Source organism: Urocampus carinirostris, chromosome 19 (assembly GCF_059441175.1).
Source record: "Urocampus carinirostris isolate Australia breed hairy pipefish chromosome 19, RoL_Ucar_1.0, whole genome shotgun sequence".
NCBI lineage: Eukaryota > Metazoa > Chordata > Actinopteri > Syngnathiformes > Syngnathidae > Urocampus > Urocampus carinirostris.
The window spans coordinates 15,084,232-15,100,376 of record NC_142367.1 but is presented as its reverse complement, the minus strand read 5'-3'; the positions used below and the strand labels follow the sequence as shown (position 1 = coordinate 15,100,376).

The window sequence follows — 16,145 nt, the reverse complement described above, 5'->3', positions numbered from 1 at the left end:
GAACACAAAGCCAGCTTTCTCTCTGCTCTCACTGTTGTATCAGTGCTGCTTGACTGCATGCATTAGCAGCAGCCTCAGCAAATACACACACACAAAGTCAGCCCACCAGGGGAAGTGACAATCCCACTTCCTGTGCGGCAGCTGGATAGTGTGAGCAAAATGATGTACTGTAGCACTGTTGCCAACGAATACAGTCAGTTACTCTGGCCACAAACAAACGCCACGCAATCCTGTAAAACCGTAGATCAGCGTGCGTGTTCCCATGGCAACGGTTTTATCGGCACTGCTTCCTTTCACACTCATGGAGAAGAACAGCTGCTAAGCTTTTGTGGAGCCAAATATTTTTTGTTTGACTTCTAGTCATGTATATTTTTATAGAGTATAAGTGTGTTTTAAGCCTCGATTGAAACAGTTCCACTGAGGTTGCAAATCGAATCTCAGAGGGCAGAGTATTCTTAGAAAGGTGGCTAGATCTCAATTTTTTTTCTATTGTATTAATTTGGGGATTATACACACTATTTTTTGCAATGGATAAAGAATACATGCATTTTAGTATTTATATTTAGGCATATGTTGGTTCGGTTTAGAGTAAAGTGGAGATTACTGTACACTTTTTTCACTGCAATAATTTAGGGATCTCACGCATTATTCTTTGCAGGGGACAAATATATGCATGGTAGTATTTATAGGTATATGTTGGTATATGTTGCTAAATTTTGGGGTAAAGTACAGCCTACTGTACACTATTTTCTGGGTACTTAATGTCAAAGGCTAATACGCCTTGGAGTACAGCGGCACGGAAAATGTTACTCTATATGCTTGTCCGCATTGCATTTTACTGCACCAATTTCTTGGCCGTCTGTGAGGCCCCTCTTTGCTCACGGCACTTATCAAACATTCATGTTTGCCGCAGGGGAAAGTTTGCGATTTGAGAGCAAAGAGACACACGACATATGATGAACGTTTCTTAACAAATTGACAAATAGCATACATATCAAGCAATGGCATTTTAACAGTGTAAGTACATCCATTTCCAAGCACTCATTTTTTTAATGCCTACATATTGTAATCGCTAATCTGCTTGAATATTATTCTTTTTTATGTTTTCACTTTGTTAGTATAGCCTGTATTTTATGATACCAAATGGTATTACTTCTGCCTTAAGTTAATGTACAAGGAAGTTATTTCAAAAGAAATACACTCATGTATTTATAAATATTTACCAAATAAGTGGATGTATTTTATGTTAATAGTCCACTCAGATGTAATTTTTAACACAGGAGTGGCCGTTTCTATAAATATTGCATGTCATGATAAAAAAGTGTGCCAGATGTGCGAGCGCAAAAAATGAAACGTGAGCATGAGCGCTAGCCGATGTGCCTGACTTCTCATGATTCCCCCCCCAGGTTGCTGCAATGTTCCCAGCTGTCCAAAGGACAAAGAAAACTGTCTGCTTTTGATGACATCACTGCTTCAGAATGACCGGGTACGAAATCCTCAAGCACACACACACTTTAGATCCTATTAGACACGCACACAATTTTGATTAATGACGTGGGAGCAGCCGATCTGAGGTGTCACCAAAATAATCCTCTCCGGTTCTCCTGCGACCGCACGACTGGCTAATCACAGATTGACCCACATCAAGCGCGTTTACGATAGCGTGACGCTTCCTTGGGTTACGTAACGCCGTCTCGTTGGCTTCCGCAGCGTACCGCCGAGCAAACGGCCGATCCTCTGCCACGGCGATTTGTCATTGGCTCACTCTGAATATTTACCTGGATAATATCAGACATTGGATTGAATTTTAAACAGTGTCTTTATAAGAACTAAATAAAGGTCAACTAGTTTTGAATTGAATATTTCGCGAGGTCAAAATACCATTGTTGTTCTAGAAGTTACAGTAAATAATATTACGAATAATTAAATCAGATTAAAAATATTTTTAATGGTCTATGACATGAGAATGTACCTTCAATTGCCCTATTGCCCCTTTTCAACTGAATATGATAACCATCAGGCACTTATTGTATTTCATGATGCTCATGTTTAAAGTAAGAACATCATATTGGGAGCTTTATATGATGTCTTTTATAGATTGTGTGCAACAAACTCTAACTACCACTGACAAACCATATGTCAAAGATTAATTCAAACAGTAGTGTAATGGAATAGGTCAAACAGGTTAATGAAAATATTGCTGAAATCTCCCAGTATAAACAAGTTCTAACATAAATACAGCTTGAGATGCGACCGCGGTAAATATTCACTTTCAAGGAACAAAGCAGAGAGGAAAAATTGGCTTCTGAATAATGAAAGTCATTAGGCACGTCTGGCTTTGTCAAGGCCCCCCATTCGCCATCCTTTGTGACTAATACTGCGACAGGTGGCGCACACACATGTTACATTTTATTGTTATTCGATCTGAGTGCACTTACCTGAGAAACCTTGGTCAGAGCCCTAAACCTAAAAGCTAACCATCCGTTATGTGGAGGAAGCCAGAACCACACCAGTTATAACTAACAAGCAAAAAGTCAGGCGAGTGAATTCTTTTGTTTGGTGGGTGATCTCTGCCTTACAACAAAATTTGCCAGGAACTAAGATGAGGTTAATACATACATGCGCAACCAAATGGATGTTGGACAGACTGCTGTTCTCCTTTAGTACCAGTGATGTCATCCATGTAAATTGAGGACACTGAAGGCCTCATGTCCTGCTTTTTAGTGGGTCATGATGACATCTAGTGGTAGCAAAATCCACACCCACTCTTGACTTCTTTTGGTCCTCTCCAATATCTAGTGAGATCCAAGTCTTGAGTTCGCATCTCAAGCAAAACCAAGTCTAGACTCTAGAGTCGAATCCCAAGCAGGGAGAACCCTGCAGTTTCCTTTCCCTGTGACATCGGCGTGATGACAATGACCCGCCAAGTGGCAAGCACAATGAAACAAGGAAACAAAGCTTTAAAGATGTCGCCAGCAAAGCGTCGCATGGCCCTTAAAAGATAAAGGCACCTCAATGAGGTGGCACGTTAAGGCTTCATGAGGCGCGTACATGTGAGCCAAGTGCACGCTGTTTTGACAGTGAGGTTTTGTCCTCATTGATAACAAGGAAGCTTGAAAGGAAAATATATTCCTCTATCATAATTTGTTTTAATCGGCAACTGAGTAATAGTTCATATAAATCATATTATGAGACTTAAAGAGCCTAAAAATGAGAAAATATCCAATTTTTTCATTTTATGAAAGGATTTTGAATCAAAAAAGTGGAAGGATATTCTTGGCTATTTCTTTTTTATAAGTTTTTTAAGTTCATCTATGGTATAGTTTATTTATTAGAATGTTTCTCATACATATCGCATTCCACACTTAAATGACTTTGCTTTGAATATGTGTGTGTGAGTATAGTATACAAAGAATAGACATATCCCAGAATATATTTTAAAATGGTTGTCATCACTATACTGTAATCCAGGGGAAATCAACCTTTTTGATATTAAAGCAACTTTTTTGTTAACTATCATCAGTGTGAAGGACTGCCGATTTGATGTGCCTTTTTAAAATACAGTAACGAATGAATGAATGAATGAATGAATGAATTAAAACTTTATTCGAACATTAAAATAAAAACAGAACAAAAATAATAACTCAACAACAAAATAATATTACATATGTTCGAAAAGGGGTAGTGAGAAGCAAATGCTTATATTTCCTACCTCTTCATCTTCCCTATTAAACACACTAATTATATAACAACAATTGTAATACTATTAATAATAATAGTTATAACAACAGCAACAATAACACAAAGTTAATCATAGTTCTAGGGGCACTATTCCGAATCTCTCGTATCACTCATACCTGATTTTCTTCATCTCTGTATTCCACCAAGAATTTATTTTTTATAAATGATCACGTTATTACTGTTATTATGTGTTAAAGGTTATGCTTATTAGATGTATCAAAATGACCAGAGCATAAAATGACCCATCATCGTTGAGCTATTTTTACAATCTGTCCGCAGGCTACTCAGGTGTTCTCATGGGGCTACTTTCTGCCCGTGGGGACTATGTTGGTGACCCCTGTTGAAATCCTTTAAAATAAGACAAAGCATTTTTCAGATAAAATGAAAGGCAATTTTAACACAATCTAAATCTCAGAGCATTCAAAAGCTACTCAATCTTTATTCAAAATTATCTGTCATTGGGTTTCTGAAAGATGTTTATTTAAAACTACTACTGGTATTGGTGCTTTGTGTCGGAGCAAAGTATTCATACTACAATCCCTAGCAAAAAGTCAAGCCATCACTCAGACATTTTATTCTGTAGAAAAAAACAAAAATGAAACAATCATAAGGTCATTCCAAAGTGCAACTTCTTGGCATTTAGAAACATAAAAATAAATTAAGAGAAACATTGCACAACATTGGTTGTATTAGCATTCTTTAAAAAGTAAATGGATATCACTTTGTTTGAATTTGAGAGTACATTTGGGTTAAATACATTTCCATTGTATTCATAGGACGAGACAGAAGTACTTTGTAAAATTTACTTTTCAGTGGATTAGAAATTCAAATGATATATTTGAAGTTAGTATATTTAGATTAATTTGAAAGTTGGATGGAAGTGAAAAACCACATTGTTTTTTTGACAGCGACCACCAAAAATGGTCGTTAAGGAAGATCAGAGCGCTGAGTCTCTTTGGAAAACTTATGAAAATAGAAGACAGTGGTGATGTCATCGTGACCAGGATCCGACAAGGTCATTGCGTTTTAGGGAAGTAGTTTTAAAATTAAAGGGAAGCGTGCACTTTAAGTCGAGAATGCTCGGCTCTTCAGTTTAAATCACAACTTAATAGGAAAGAATTCTCCAAGAACATTTATTTGTTTTTGAATTACGTCGCTATTTTCTTTTGGAATTATCAGCCTGGTTGGAAAGTCATCCCATTCTGTTGTAATAATGTGTAACACTAAAAACAGACACAATGTAAAGCTTCGTCCTAGATGGTGTAGAACAGGGGTTCTCCAACATGGTGCCCATGCGCATGAGGTAGCCCCCTAAGAACACCTGATTAGCCTCCGGACATGTTCTGAAAATAGCTTACAGGTAATGGGTCATGGTGATTTTCTGAGAAATGTTTTCAACTATATTGATGTTTTAGTGGTTGCCTACTTCTAATAATTCCAACCTATTAATAACCTTGTAATACAGGGTTCCCGCGGGGATTGAATAAATTATTTTAAAAACAAGGCCTTAATTGGAATTCAAATGTCCTAAATCTTAAATGTAATTTTAATCTTAATTTTTTGAAAGTCTTTAAAATGTGGCCACATTGATTAGTAAGATTGATATTTGTTTGAACTAAATGATTTAATAACATTTATCATTTATATTTTTGATTAATCACCTATTTACTTTCGTGGCAACATGGCGTGACCACAATAAAGGGACTATCAAAAGGATGTGGTTTCAGTCGGGCCTTTCAGAGCAGACACATGTCTTAGGTCTAACCACAATTCACATAGCAATTTCTGACCATGGGAAATTGTGACTGTCAAACGTTTTTTGTCATGGCTAAACACTGTGCCAGGTAATATCAAGTCAAGTCATGTTATTTGTATAGCCCTTAATCACAAAGAGTCTCAAAGGGCTACACTGACCAGATTATTGCAAACCACAGACTATTGACACCATCCCCTGATCTAAAACCTACATGAGGGCAAATAATACACAGATATTGTCAACATAAAATATAGGTTATTCATATGCTATGGAATAGAAGTGTGTTTTAAGCTTAGATTTAAACATTTCCACTGAGGTTGCAGATCGAATCTCAGGGGGATGCACAGGGGCCCGAATGGAGAATGCTCTCGAACCTGCGGATCTCTTCTTGGCTCTTGGGATCACGAGTATGCCAGCATTTTCAGAGCGAAGGCTCCGGACCGGAACATAGGGGGAAATTAAATCTGAATGTGTATGAGGCACGATGTATTGTGTGCAAGAGATATGTGTTATTTTGTTTGTTTCAATTTTTTTGTCGACTTAGTCTTAAATCTGATTCCACGAGCCATTAAAAAGTCTTGAATTTAACCTGCCTTAAGCTGTAGGAACCGTGTAATACCATAAGTTGTCATTTTAGAAATTCATATCAAAATGGTAGCCCCTTGTGCTTATTAGTAACAAAAAGTAATCTCAGCTTCAAAATGGTTGGTGACCCCTGGCCTAGAAGAAGCATGTATGGATATAGCAACAGGGATCCTTGGATTACCCCTGAGGAATCCTAAAATTCAAAAGGTTGATTTCAGTCTTTGTACTGCCAGGATTTCCATGTATTTAATACATTCTGAAGCACAGTCTAAAATCGAAACAAAACGCAACAGTCCACCAGTTTTATTGTCACATAAAAGGCATAATACTTTTTCAGTATTTACAAAATAGAACGACCGTGGATGTCACATGTATAAAAATATGCATACATCTATAGAAATATGTACATCATGTGCAAAACGAACACAAGGCGAGGAGAAAGACTGAAAGCTTCACGACGAAATTGGCTGCACTAGGGCCAGACGCCAAATTGTGCTATTTTCTAATGCTTTTGGGTTTTTTTTTTGCGCCATAGCTTGAAATTTCCGAACATTAACCTGGTGATCAACTGTATCGTGTGTGATACATGGTTCTGATGAAAAGTGTGTTGATGCAGCATTTAATGACAGCACGTGGAGAGGAGCAGCTGGCATTTGTATATCATGAGCTGTCCTTAAGTGGCGTATGATAATCGAGCGACTGCAGCCTAAATCTCCGATATGCAAAGTTTTAAAATGAAAAAAAATAGATCAACCCTAAAATCTGATGTTATAAAAAAAGTGATTATCTATCCTGCCTTTTTTGCCACGTAGCATTCAAAATGTACAACTTATAAAGCAAACAGCAATCAAATAAGCATAGCAAAATATTTTCTTTTAGGTTTTTTTTGTGGTATCTCAGGAAAAGTTGGCATAACCACACAGCGATATTACAAGTCAATCATCACCAAATAGACTCTCTAAGCTGCCGTTGGCTTTCGTGCACAATTACACGGCCAATCATTTTTACCCTCGTTTTCATTGCTTTATTCTAAAATAAGTGGTGTATAAGCGGCATCATCTGATATGTCTGTTGGAATAAGAAATGAAATTGGGCTCTATCAAACGAATTGCCGCCCTCTAGTGGTTATGAAGGTACAAACAACAAGATGAGTGAACGCAGCACCAGACAAAAGAACATTCAGACAAGACCTAGACAAGTTCTTAAAAGCAGCAGAGCCCGCAGCCAAGAAACCACAAGAAGCCTTTTGTTATCTATTCCTCAACGACTTGATCTCGGCTGCGCGTTTTGTTCCCGGACGGTCATGCACACGGAAGCGGCAAGTCGACGCTCATGCAGAAAGACGAGGCACAACGGGCATGCGGCTCACTAGTGTGTTATCTAACCATTTGGCTAAATGTTTAGGATTTAGAGTACAGTGTGATCTCAAGTAAATTTGTGTTGCATAAAACTGGTATAGTGACTATCATTCCAAACAGTCAATTTAGAAACCGGTTGGTGTGACGGAATGAACCAAATTCATTCGCAGGTCAACATGAAACTGGGGAAGCAACATAGAAGCACACATTCGCCAATACACACACAAAGTAGTGATACTGCAGGACACTTAGATATGGACGTAACATCTCCTAATACATCCTTAATGAACCTAAATCTACACCAACCAAAAGCGTGCCATTTGTTCCCTTTCCTTATTTGTTCATCACAAAAGCTGCCAGCATAATGGACATTGTTTTCCTTGTTGTCTTTGCAAAATACATTCAAAACTGAGAGATCCGACGAGAAATCTCTACATAAGATCTACCGCCCGAGCCCGGGCGGCCCGATCACAATCTGTTGGTTTCAGAGAAACCGTTAATATGCGGAGTTCACATTAGCATAGTGTTTAATGTGCCACTTTAGTGCATAGCTCTTGCATGGTCAGAAAATCCTCCAATGGGAAGGCCTTTTGTACAGAAACCTGGAACTGCTTAAGTCGAGAAAACGTTTTGGCCTTACAAATAGACCCTTTTGTTTGTAAACATTGTGACATCTCCGGTGGGCGTGGCTTAGCCCGGAGGAAAACCGCTTGAGCAAGACAACATGTTATCAAGCGTACGCGCTAAAAGTTTAGCTTAGTATGTTAATTTTAATATCCCACATCACAACCGAAGGTGGAGCAAAACAGACTTGTGCTGGTCAAAAGACTGAGGAAAAGCAAGCCGACAACTTTGCTGCTATTTGGGTATTAAAATGTTGTCATGTTGTGTGTTTGGGTGCCAAAAACAAAATCCTTAGTGTTCAGAAATTGAAGTTTTACAGGATCCCGGCAGACTCTCTTAATCAGAGAAAAAGCAGAGAGTTGTGCTTAAATGCAACAAAGCCAAAAGATTGGACCGAGACACTAATACCAGATAAATTAAATGTTCATGATTGTTGCCACAGAGTCCATATTACTTATTGTATCAGCAAAATATCTTATATTCTTTTGCTTCAACTAACTGTTAGCTTGTAGCCTAAATGGCAGTGCTATCCTTGTAAACACTGCATGCGATCGGTTGCATGTAAAAACAAGCATGCATTGCAAACTATTGTTGGGCACACATTCTAAGTCATTCATCATCTACATCTAATTACTCATGTATTTTATTTTTAGGAGAACCATCTCTGGACAGCATTTAAGCCACATGCTAACAGTTAGCTGAAGCTAAGAAAATAACAAGATACTTTGTCAATATTAAAAGTAGCGTATTTTCCGCACTATAAGGCGCACCGGGTTATAGGGCACACCCCGAAAAAATAGTTTTTGGTCCTATTTTTGACATACATAAGACGCACCTGATTATAAGGCGCTACAATGGGAACGTCGACAAAACAGTCAGATAGTTCAGTCAAACTTATTACCCCCTTAACATTCCGAAAGCTCGCAAAGAAGCAAATACGTGTCGAGAACACGTGCGGATGCGGTGTCCGTACGTTGTCACTCAAATGCATCGTTCCATCATTCGGAAGGTTAAAGTCTTGGGATTCAAGAAATGCCAACCATTCCTTAGTTCCTTTTTTTTTTTTCGCTCGCAACTTTACTGTGCATATGACAATAAACACTTGGAATTGAGTTTAATTTAAAAATAGACACTCCATTCCATCCATTATCTGCACCGCTTATCACAGAAACATCGAGTTCAGTCTGAAACGAGATACAGGGATAATATAAAACCCGGAGTAGCTCACCAAAGTCGTTGTGTTCATAATAATGTGCAGCCAATGTCCTCTTATATCCGTGAGTGTAGTAAATCCAGGAGAATAAAATATTTACAAATACAGAATAATAAAAAATGCTTTCTGTATGCCGTCAACCACGTGCTATACACATTAATCTTTTTCGGCCAATTGCAGGCTTTGTTTTGCCGTTTAAGCGAATGCCAGCCAGTAAATGATAAAAAGGATCCGCCCCTTGACCTCCGAATAACTTTAGCCAATAGTGATCGATTCAAATGATGATTGACACATTGGTTAGCCAATGTAACGCCGGTAAATAAATCCCAGCATACACCGCGTACTACTTGGCGTTCGGGGGAAAATCTAGTCGGCGGCTGCAAGTTAGTTGGAAGACTTTGCGACTTAATGTTGATCCATAAATCAGGCGCACTGTATTATAAGGCGCATGGTCAGCTTTTGAAAAAAATAAAGGCTTTTAGGTGCGCCTTATAGTGCGGAAAATACGGTAATATGGACTCTATAGCAACAGTTATAAACATTTTATTTATCTTACCTGATAATAAGTGTGCGCTGCAAACCAGAGCATTTTTATGAGTGCATTGGTCTTTTAGCTGTATTGCATTTAAGAACAATTCTCCTTTTTCTTTGATCAGAAGTGTCTGCTGGGATCTTGTAAAATTTAAATTTACAATCACTAACGTTTGGTCTGCGATTCTTGCACACATCGTCATCATCTACATTTTGACATCCGAGTAGCAGCAAGGACAGCTTTCTTTTAATCTATCTTTTGACCAGCGCGGTATGTTTTTTGCCTCCAGCTTTCCACAGAGCTATGAATGTTTTATAATGACAAATATGTACTTAGGGGTTTGCCTGTGAAAAATGTATATACTCTGCAATGTCAGTCTCGCACTTCTGTACTTTTGAGCAAGTAGAGAATGTAGAAGGAAATAAATACCTGTAAAACAAGGGTTCTGTTGTTTTTTTAACCACAAAACAGATGTTCAAACGGCCCTCCCATAGAGACCTTCCTCCTTTCACTCCAGTCAGTTCATCGGCATCATGACAGTGTATTAGGTCAACAATTAATTCGGCACAATTGCAGAATGGATTTGCCATGTAACTCCTGTGCCTTAAACCAGAACTATTGGAATCTGTGTCACTCAACACGACTTAATTTTCATACAGCAGCCGTCATTACTGCAGCATATGAAGCCAGACTTGGAGATCCTGGAGAACGGGTATTCACAAGGTCTTTGCTACCAGAATTCCTTTGGTTCCTCTTCCCCGCTCCAATTACAATACAAGTGACATCATCATTTAAAGCTGTGCAATCTCCTGCTGCTTCTTCCATGTGAATCAGTGCACTGCCTGCACAGTGGTATGCCAGGACGATGACCGTTTTCCTTCAGTGCACTTTCTTCATGCAACGTCCAACAATCATGTCAGAGCTCAGCAATTTGCCTATTTCCATCCTCAGTCCCAGTGCAGTTGCAGGTCATGCGTCTCCAGGAAGTCCCAGTCCATGTTGTCCAGCGCCGGGTCGGACAGACCCATGTTGAGGGAGGACGGGGGCGAGGAGGAGTCACAGAAGGACAAGTCTGACGTGTCCATGGGCGAGTAGGGCTGCTGGTCCACCAACTGCGCCTGCAGCTCCTCCATCAGTCCCCGGGTCCGAGGGTCGGACGCCGCTTGCGTGTCGGCCAGCGTGCACTCCAGGAAGGCCTCCAGCTGGTTGTCACTGGCCAGCGAAGAGAGGCTAGACAGGCTGGGGTCTCCGGCCAGACTCAGCGAGGGAGGGGGCGCCACCTGAATTTGAGGAGGGCGCCGGGAGAGAACCGTGTTGACCGGGAGGGTGGTGACGTTTGCTGTGACCGGGTGACTCTTGTTGAGAGATACAGCAGGCTCGTGCTGGATAAATGGGGTGATTTCTAAAATAGTAGGCAAATGGGGCACATGGGTAAAATTAGTGGATTATACCTGGAAGAAAAAAAATGTAGGAACTTTCCCTGCTCCACAGAGGCAAAAAGTCTCAAAGACTCAAAAGTTAACACATAATTAGGACCCTTCTTACCTCCACTCTGTATGAGAATGTCAAACAAGTCATCCATTTGCTGGCTGGTCGCCGTGGCAACCTGCAAAGACATGTTTATTTTAGAGTGGTTGAAAGGTAGTCTTGACACGAGTTTCATCTTTCAAGCATAATGTGTTTGTTTGACAGGGCGACAAACCGGTGTGGTATTGTTAACGTGCTGAAGGTTGCGGCATTGTTTGACAGCATCCTCATAGCGAGGGGGCTCTCGGGTCTTGGGGCCTTGAGGAAGTCGAGACCCTGGCTGGAAGATGAAGGTCGGCGGTTGAGTGGAAAACTTGACAGAAACACAAATGTTTCTTTCTCATTTTAATCAAGATATTTTGTAATTTATCAGCAGATATACAATTGTTTTGAGGTCATAATCCTACTACGGACCGGTAAACGACAGACATAAGCAAACCTTATTGAGTGGGCCGTTGGTGACATGATTGGGTGAGGGAAGTCTATCAGTTGAGCTACCCAGGAAACGCTGAGGATTGACCTCATTATTTGTCTGCATGTCAGTTGTGTTACTGCACATTGTCAAAGTCTGTAAGGGTTATCAAGAATCGAATTTTAAAATGAATTACTATAATCACTACATGGGGAAATATACTTGCATCTAGTTTTATAGTGTGGCTAACCTGCAACAATGAGGTGTGGTTGGCCAACTGCTGGTTTGGAGGCGTGCCCATTTTGGTGCTCTGGGGCGAAGGAATGGATGTCTGGATAAGGGCTGGATCTGAGACAGTTGCCTGAAGGACCGGCTGAGGTCGAGGGGGAATTTTGTTTTTATTTTGTTTTGGAATTGCAAAGCAAAGCTGTCATTTTAAAGCAATTTCAAATCTGCTTACCTGGAAACTAACAGTGGTGCTCGGCAGCTGGAGGGCAGGGCCATTGTTGGGAAGTGAAACTGGGAGCAAAATCTGAGTTCCAGTTTTGCCACTTGTGGTCAGCAGAGTTTGAGGTTGTCCAGATGGAGTCAACAAGGTCTGTGGTTGAGCTAACACCTGCGACACGCCACCAGGGTGGCTGATGAAGAACTGCTGCAGGCTCGGAGTGGGGGGTTGGGCTTGTGGCTGTGTCTTAAGTTTGGGACTTCTCTGAGAGACTTTCTGGCTGGTGCCTGCTTGGGCCTGGCTTTGTACCATCATAGGAGTTTGGAGATGCCGCTGGGTTGGCTTTGAGGAGGAAACTGTCACATCCTCCAACTTGACCACAGTTTGCAGTGGCTTGGTGAGAGTCTGTGAGCCCAGGATGGAGTTTGCAATGGAAGTGTAAGAGCAGTTAGTAAAGAGCATATTTTCTGGTTTGACAGTGTTTGCATTTTGGACTGTTGAAACGGGGCTGATGGAACAAGACACAGCATTGAGCTTGGACGCACTGGACAGAGAATCTGAGCTATTCTGACTTCTCTTCTCCACCTCCAGCTGCATCTTGAGCTCTTCCACCAATTTCTGCTCTTGCTCAAGCTTCCTCATCAGCTCTTCAATTTGCCGTTCCTTTTCATGGAGCCTTCTGTCCTTCTCAGGCAGGGGCAAGTTAGGGAGAGGTGAGGAGCCAGAAGACACCGGTTTTATTTCTGACAAGTTAACATCCTGGCGGTGGTTGAGTGGATTGCTTGGTACAGGGGAGATTGGAGGTGTGGCGCTCATGCTGTCACAAGGTCCCTGCAGGGCTGAATGGACAACAGTTGGGCTGGTAGTGATTGTTTCCATGGGTATGGGAGTGAGAGTGGTTGTAACAGGGCTGGGAACAGTGGTGGAAGGTGACAAGCTGGGAAAATCCTGGAAAGGCTTCAACCTTTCCATCAGATCGGTTTTGGTTCCTGACACAGGAAGGCCACGCAGTTTAAGCTCCAGCTTGAGCTCTGCCACCTAGAGGTTAAAAAATAAGCATAAAAGTAAAGGTCAATGTTTTGTTTGCTTCAATTACGTTGTCATTAAATGACAACAGCGTTAAAGATATCTCTGGCATGCCTTCGTGGATGGCGGCCCATGTAATTACTTTGCGCGGTTAATCAAGTACCTTCATCTCCTCCAGATTTGCAGGCAAAACTCCAGGCTTGCGGTTGGCCAATGAGTTGTTCTGCCGGGCCAGGGGCATTTGGGGAAGCGGAGGTGCTGTGGGTAAAGAAACCACAATGGAGGCTGGCAGACTGCTAGCATTGCCACTCTGGCCTTCAGCTACAGGCCTACGCATAGGAGTGGAATAACCGTTATTGTTGGCAGAGCAAATACTACGTTGTGAAACATTAAAACAAGAAGACAAAGAGTACAAAAAAACAGATCAGTTCTATTCTGAAAAGCAGATGAGTAGAAAGCTCTACACATATAGACAAAGACTCAAATTTCGGGCCAGCCATATGAAATCAACATACTTGAGTGGGGCCGGTAGTATCGTTGGATAGTTGTAGTGTTGCTGTTGCTGGCTGAGGATCTGCAGTTGGAGAAAGAGCTGCTGTTGCTGCAGTAGTCGGGCATAGGAGGAGTCCATTGGGGCCTCATTTGCCTCCTGCTTATGGTCTGGTGGAACGTACTGGTGGTACTTGAGCTTTTTCACCCTGGGCTTGGCGTCCTTGCCTTTCTTGCTGCGCATCCTCTCGGAAGGCATTTTGTGCTGGCTTTGCTTTTAGGTCAGAAACAGCAAAATGTTAAATTGTTGCAATGACCATTTCAGGCTAAGAAGACAAAATTTGTAGTACTTTCACCAATGTGGGGCCTGGCTTAGAGGGAGTGCTTGTAGTGATGTGAAAAACAGCTGGGCGACTTGCAGCCTGTTCGTTAGTAGCGATCACTTTTATCGAGTCCATGGTGGGTTGCGTAGCAGCTGGCGGCGACTAATCAATTGGATAAAGTACACTGTCATTTTCAAAGTTTAGAAAAACAGATCTATTAAATGTTTCCTTCTTGGACCTTTAACGCAGGTCCTGAAGGAGTCAGCAAGGACGGTGAGGGAGTTTCTGGAAATTTATTGTCCCCCGGGGAAGGCATGGAGTTTTGAGAGTCTTGGCTAGCAGGCTGCTCCGGGGACAAGGCATCACTGCTGTCCTCATCCACCACCTTGGGATAGTTCACTTGCCCTGTAACCAAGAAGCCAAAGAAGCATCACTTGGGTAACATAGTTCTCTTTAATTTAAGTAGCAGTCGGTGGAACTTATACACCACAATTTCCTCACGTACCTATAAGGGCCTCTTTCAGGTTGGAATCCACAGGCAAAATGTTCTTCTCGACCAATTCCATAGGACCTGGTCTCTGAGCGATTTTCTCGTTCAGGTTGTCAGCCAGCCGAGCCCTTTTCAGTTTCATCTGAGTGGCTTGCAGCGACGGCTCAGCTCCAGTCTCTAAAGAAAAATGGATTGTGTTGAGGGAACATTTATTTAGGTGTCTAGTTTTGGATATAAGAAACATTTTGAACTAAACTTGCCTTGCAAGATGTGCATCCTGACCAGTTCTGCTCTCTCTGGACGACTGCGGATCTTATGTTTAAGGAAATTCTCAGTCTGAAGAGAGACAAAAATGGCGGTATGAACACTTTTTTCCAAAATATTTTTATTCTGTGTAGCTTACCCTGGCTCTCTCCAAGCTACGAATTTGCCCATGGAATGCAGCCGGGCTCTTGAGTGCTAGAAAAAAAAAATCCACCACATTTTTGTGCTACTTCTTAACCATGAGCCTTAACTAACAAGAGATGACAAATCTTCAATTGTAGCTGTTTGGTAAGCACCCACACACCGCGCAGTGTGACGAATGAGTGACAAGTTCTGTTACTCACGCGGCATGATGCCCTGGTCCACCAACTGCTGCCGGGTTCGTCTTTGCTGAAGTCGCAACTGCAGTACTGGCGAGACAAGACACAAGCTTGTGAGCTACAAGGCTAATTGAAACAGGAAAGAATAAAGGGAAAACTTCAAAAAAGACTGACACAAACCAACATAATACCGTAGAACTGGACAGGATTAACTCATTCAGAGCTAACCTAGCTACAATAAGATGATCTATGCAGCATCAGTATCAGTGAATGGGTTAAAAAGCGCATTATCGCTTTAGAAACAAGTAGACATATTTAAATTAGAGCAGAGGTAAACAATGTGGTGCCAACTGAAGGATTAACACAAGTTCCTGTGGACTTGTTACAAAAATAGCTCTGGGAATGTTGCGCGAGAGATCGTTTGACAATGTAAACAATGGAAGAGATTATTATGTACATTATTATTTGTGAAAGAATAATAAAATTTAAACAGAAGGGTTTCTGCTTAATTTTATCAGCTTTTCTCTGAACAATCGAAATAAGTTTTCAATTCAAAATACAAGAGGCATCTATTTTTAGCAGAGTGGTTGTGAGCCGCCATGTAGGGCGTGCCACAACCAGAACTGGCCCGGTCTGATTTGAGCCGCCACTGTTCTACCTAATTTGCTAATAGTTGCATCACATTGACTGCGAGACTCTTGTATGTGTTTTAGGTTTTTTTTCGATCCATCCGAGCCTCGACAAACTCTGAGCGACCATTAAATAGTGCGCCAACAGACGAGCGCTAGGGCTCCCCCTCCACTTCCTGTAATTGATGTGAGGGATGTCGGCCAGCAGATTTACATCTTAAGCCAATACTTTCAAGAGTTTCTGTGGTTGGCCAAGTTCTAGACAAGGATCATTGGTCGGAAAGTTGGGTGTGCGTGTGTGTTCTCACTGTCGGGGGGAAATGACAAAATCCCGAATGATGAGTAGGCACTACTAGCAGTTGACATTCAAACAAAACTTTTCCACCAGCGGGAGGTTTCTCTATGCTGTCT

General features: G+C 41.3%; 2 protein-coding genes across 5 annotated transcripts in view; both read right to left on the bottom strand.

Moving 5' to 3' along the window:
• The window catches only part of foxj1b (forkhead box J1b), a 30,065-nt gene extending 27,189 nt beyond the window's left edge, over positions 1-2,876 (bottom strand). Inside the window, exon 1 of one of the 2 annotated variants that reach the window (XM_088323779.1) lies at positions 2,620-2,876. The gene's annotated coding sequence lies outside the window, so the exon portion shown is untranslated. Of the gene's footprint in view, positions 1-2,438; positions 2,599-2,619 lie in introns of those variants that run through there. The other variant, XM_088323780.1, reaches the window with a different exon arrangement.
• A 3,493-nt stretch (positions 2,877-6,369) lies between these two features.
• mrtfba (myocardin related transcription factor Ba) overlaps positions 6,370-16,145 on the bottom strand; it is a 14,936-nt gene continuing 5,160 nt past the window's right edge. The window contains exons 3-16 of one of the 3 annotated variants that reach the window (XM_088323775.1): positions 15,130-15,195; positions 14,925-14,980; positions 14,782-14,857; positions 14,537-14,698; positions 14,270-14,436; positions 14,059-14,193; positions 13,735-13,982; positions 13,383-13,548; positions 12,209-13,231; positions 11,999-12,121; positions 11,776-11,904; positions 11,512-11,649; positions 11,355-11,415; positions 6,370-11,211 (exon numbers count right to left, since the gene is read on the bottom strand). In XM_088323775.1, coding sequence (XP_088179901.1) covers positions 10,757-11,211; positions 11,355-11,415; positions 11,512-11,649; positions 11,776-11,904; positions 11,999-12,121; positions 12,209-13,231; positions 13,383-13,548; positions 13,735-13,982; positions 14,059-14,193; positions 14,270-14,436; positions 14,537-14,698; positions 14,782-14,857; positions 14,925-14,980; positions 15,130-15,195 — 3,005 coding nt within the window. In that variant the 3' untranslated portion in view covers positions 6,370-10,756. The remainder of the gene's footprint in view (positions 11,212-11,354; positions 11,416-11,511; positions 11,650-11,775; positions 11,905-11,998; positions 12,122-12,208; positions 13,232-13,382; positions 13,549-13,734; positions 13,983-14,058; positions 14,194-14,269; positions 14,437-14,536; positions 14,699-14,781; positions 14,858-14,924; positions 14,981-15,129; positions 15,196-16,145) is intronic. The other 2 variants (XM_088323777.1, XM_088323776.1) reach the window with 2 other exon arrangements.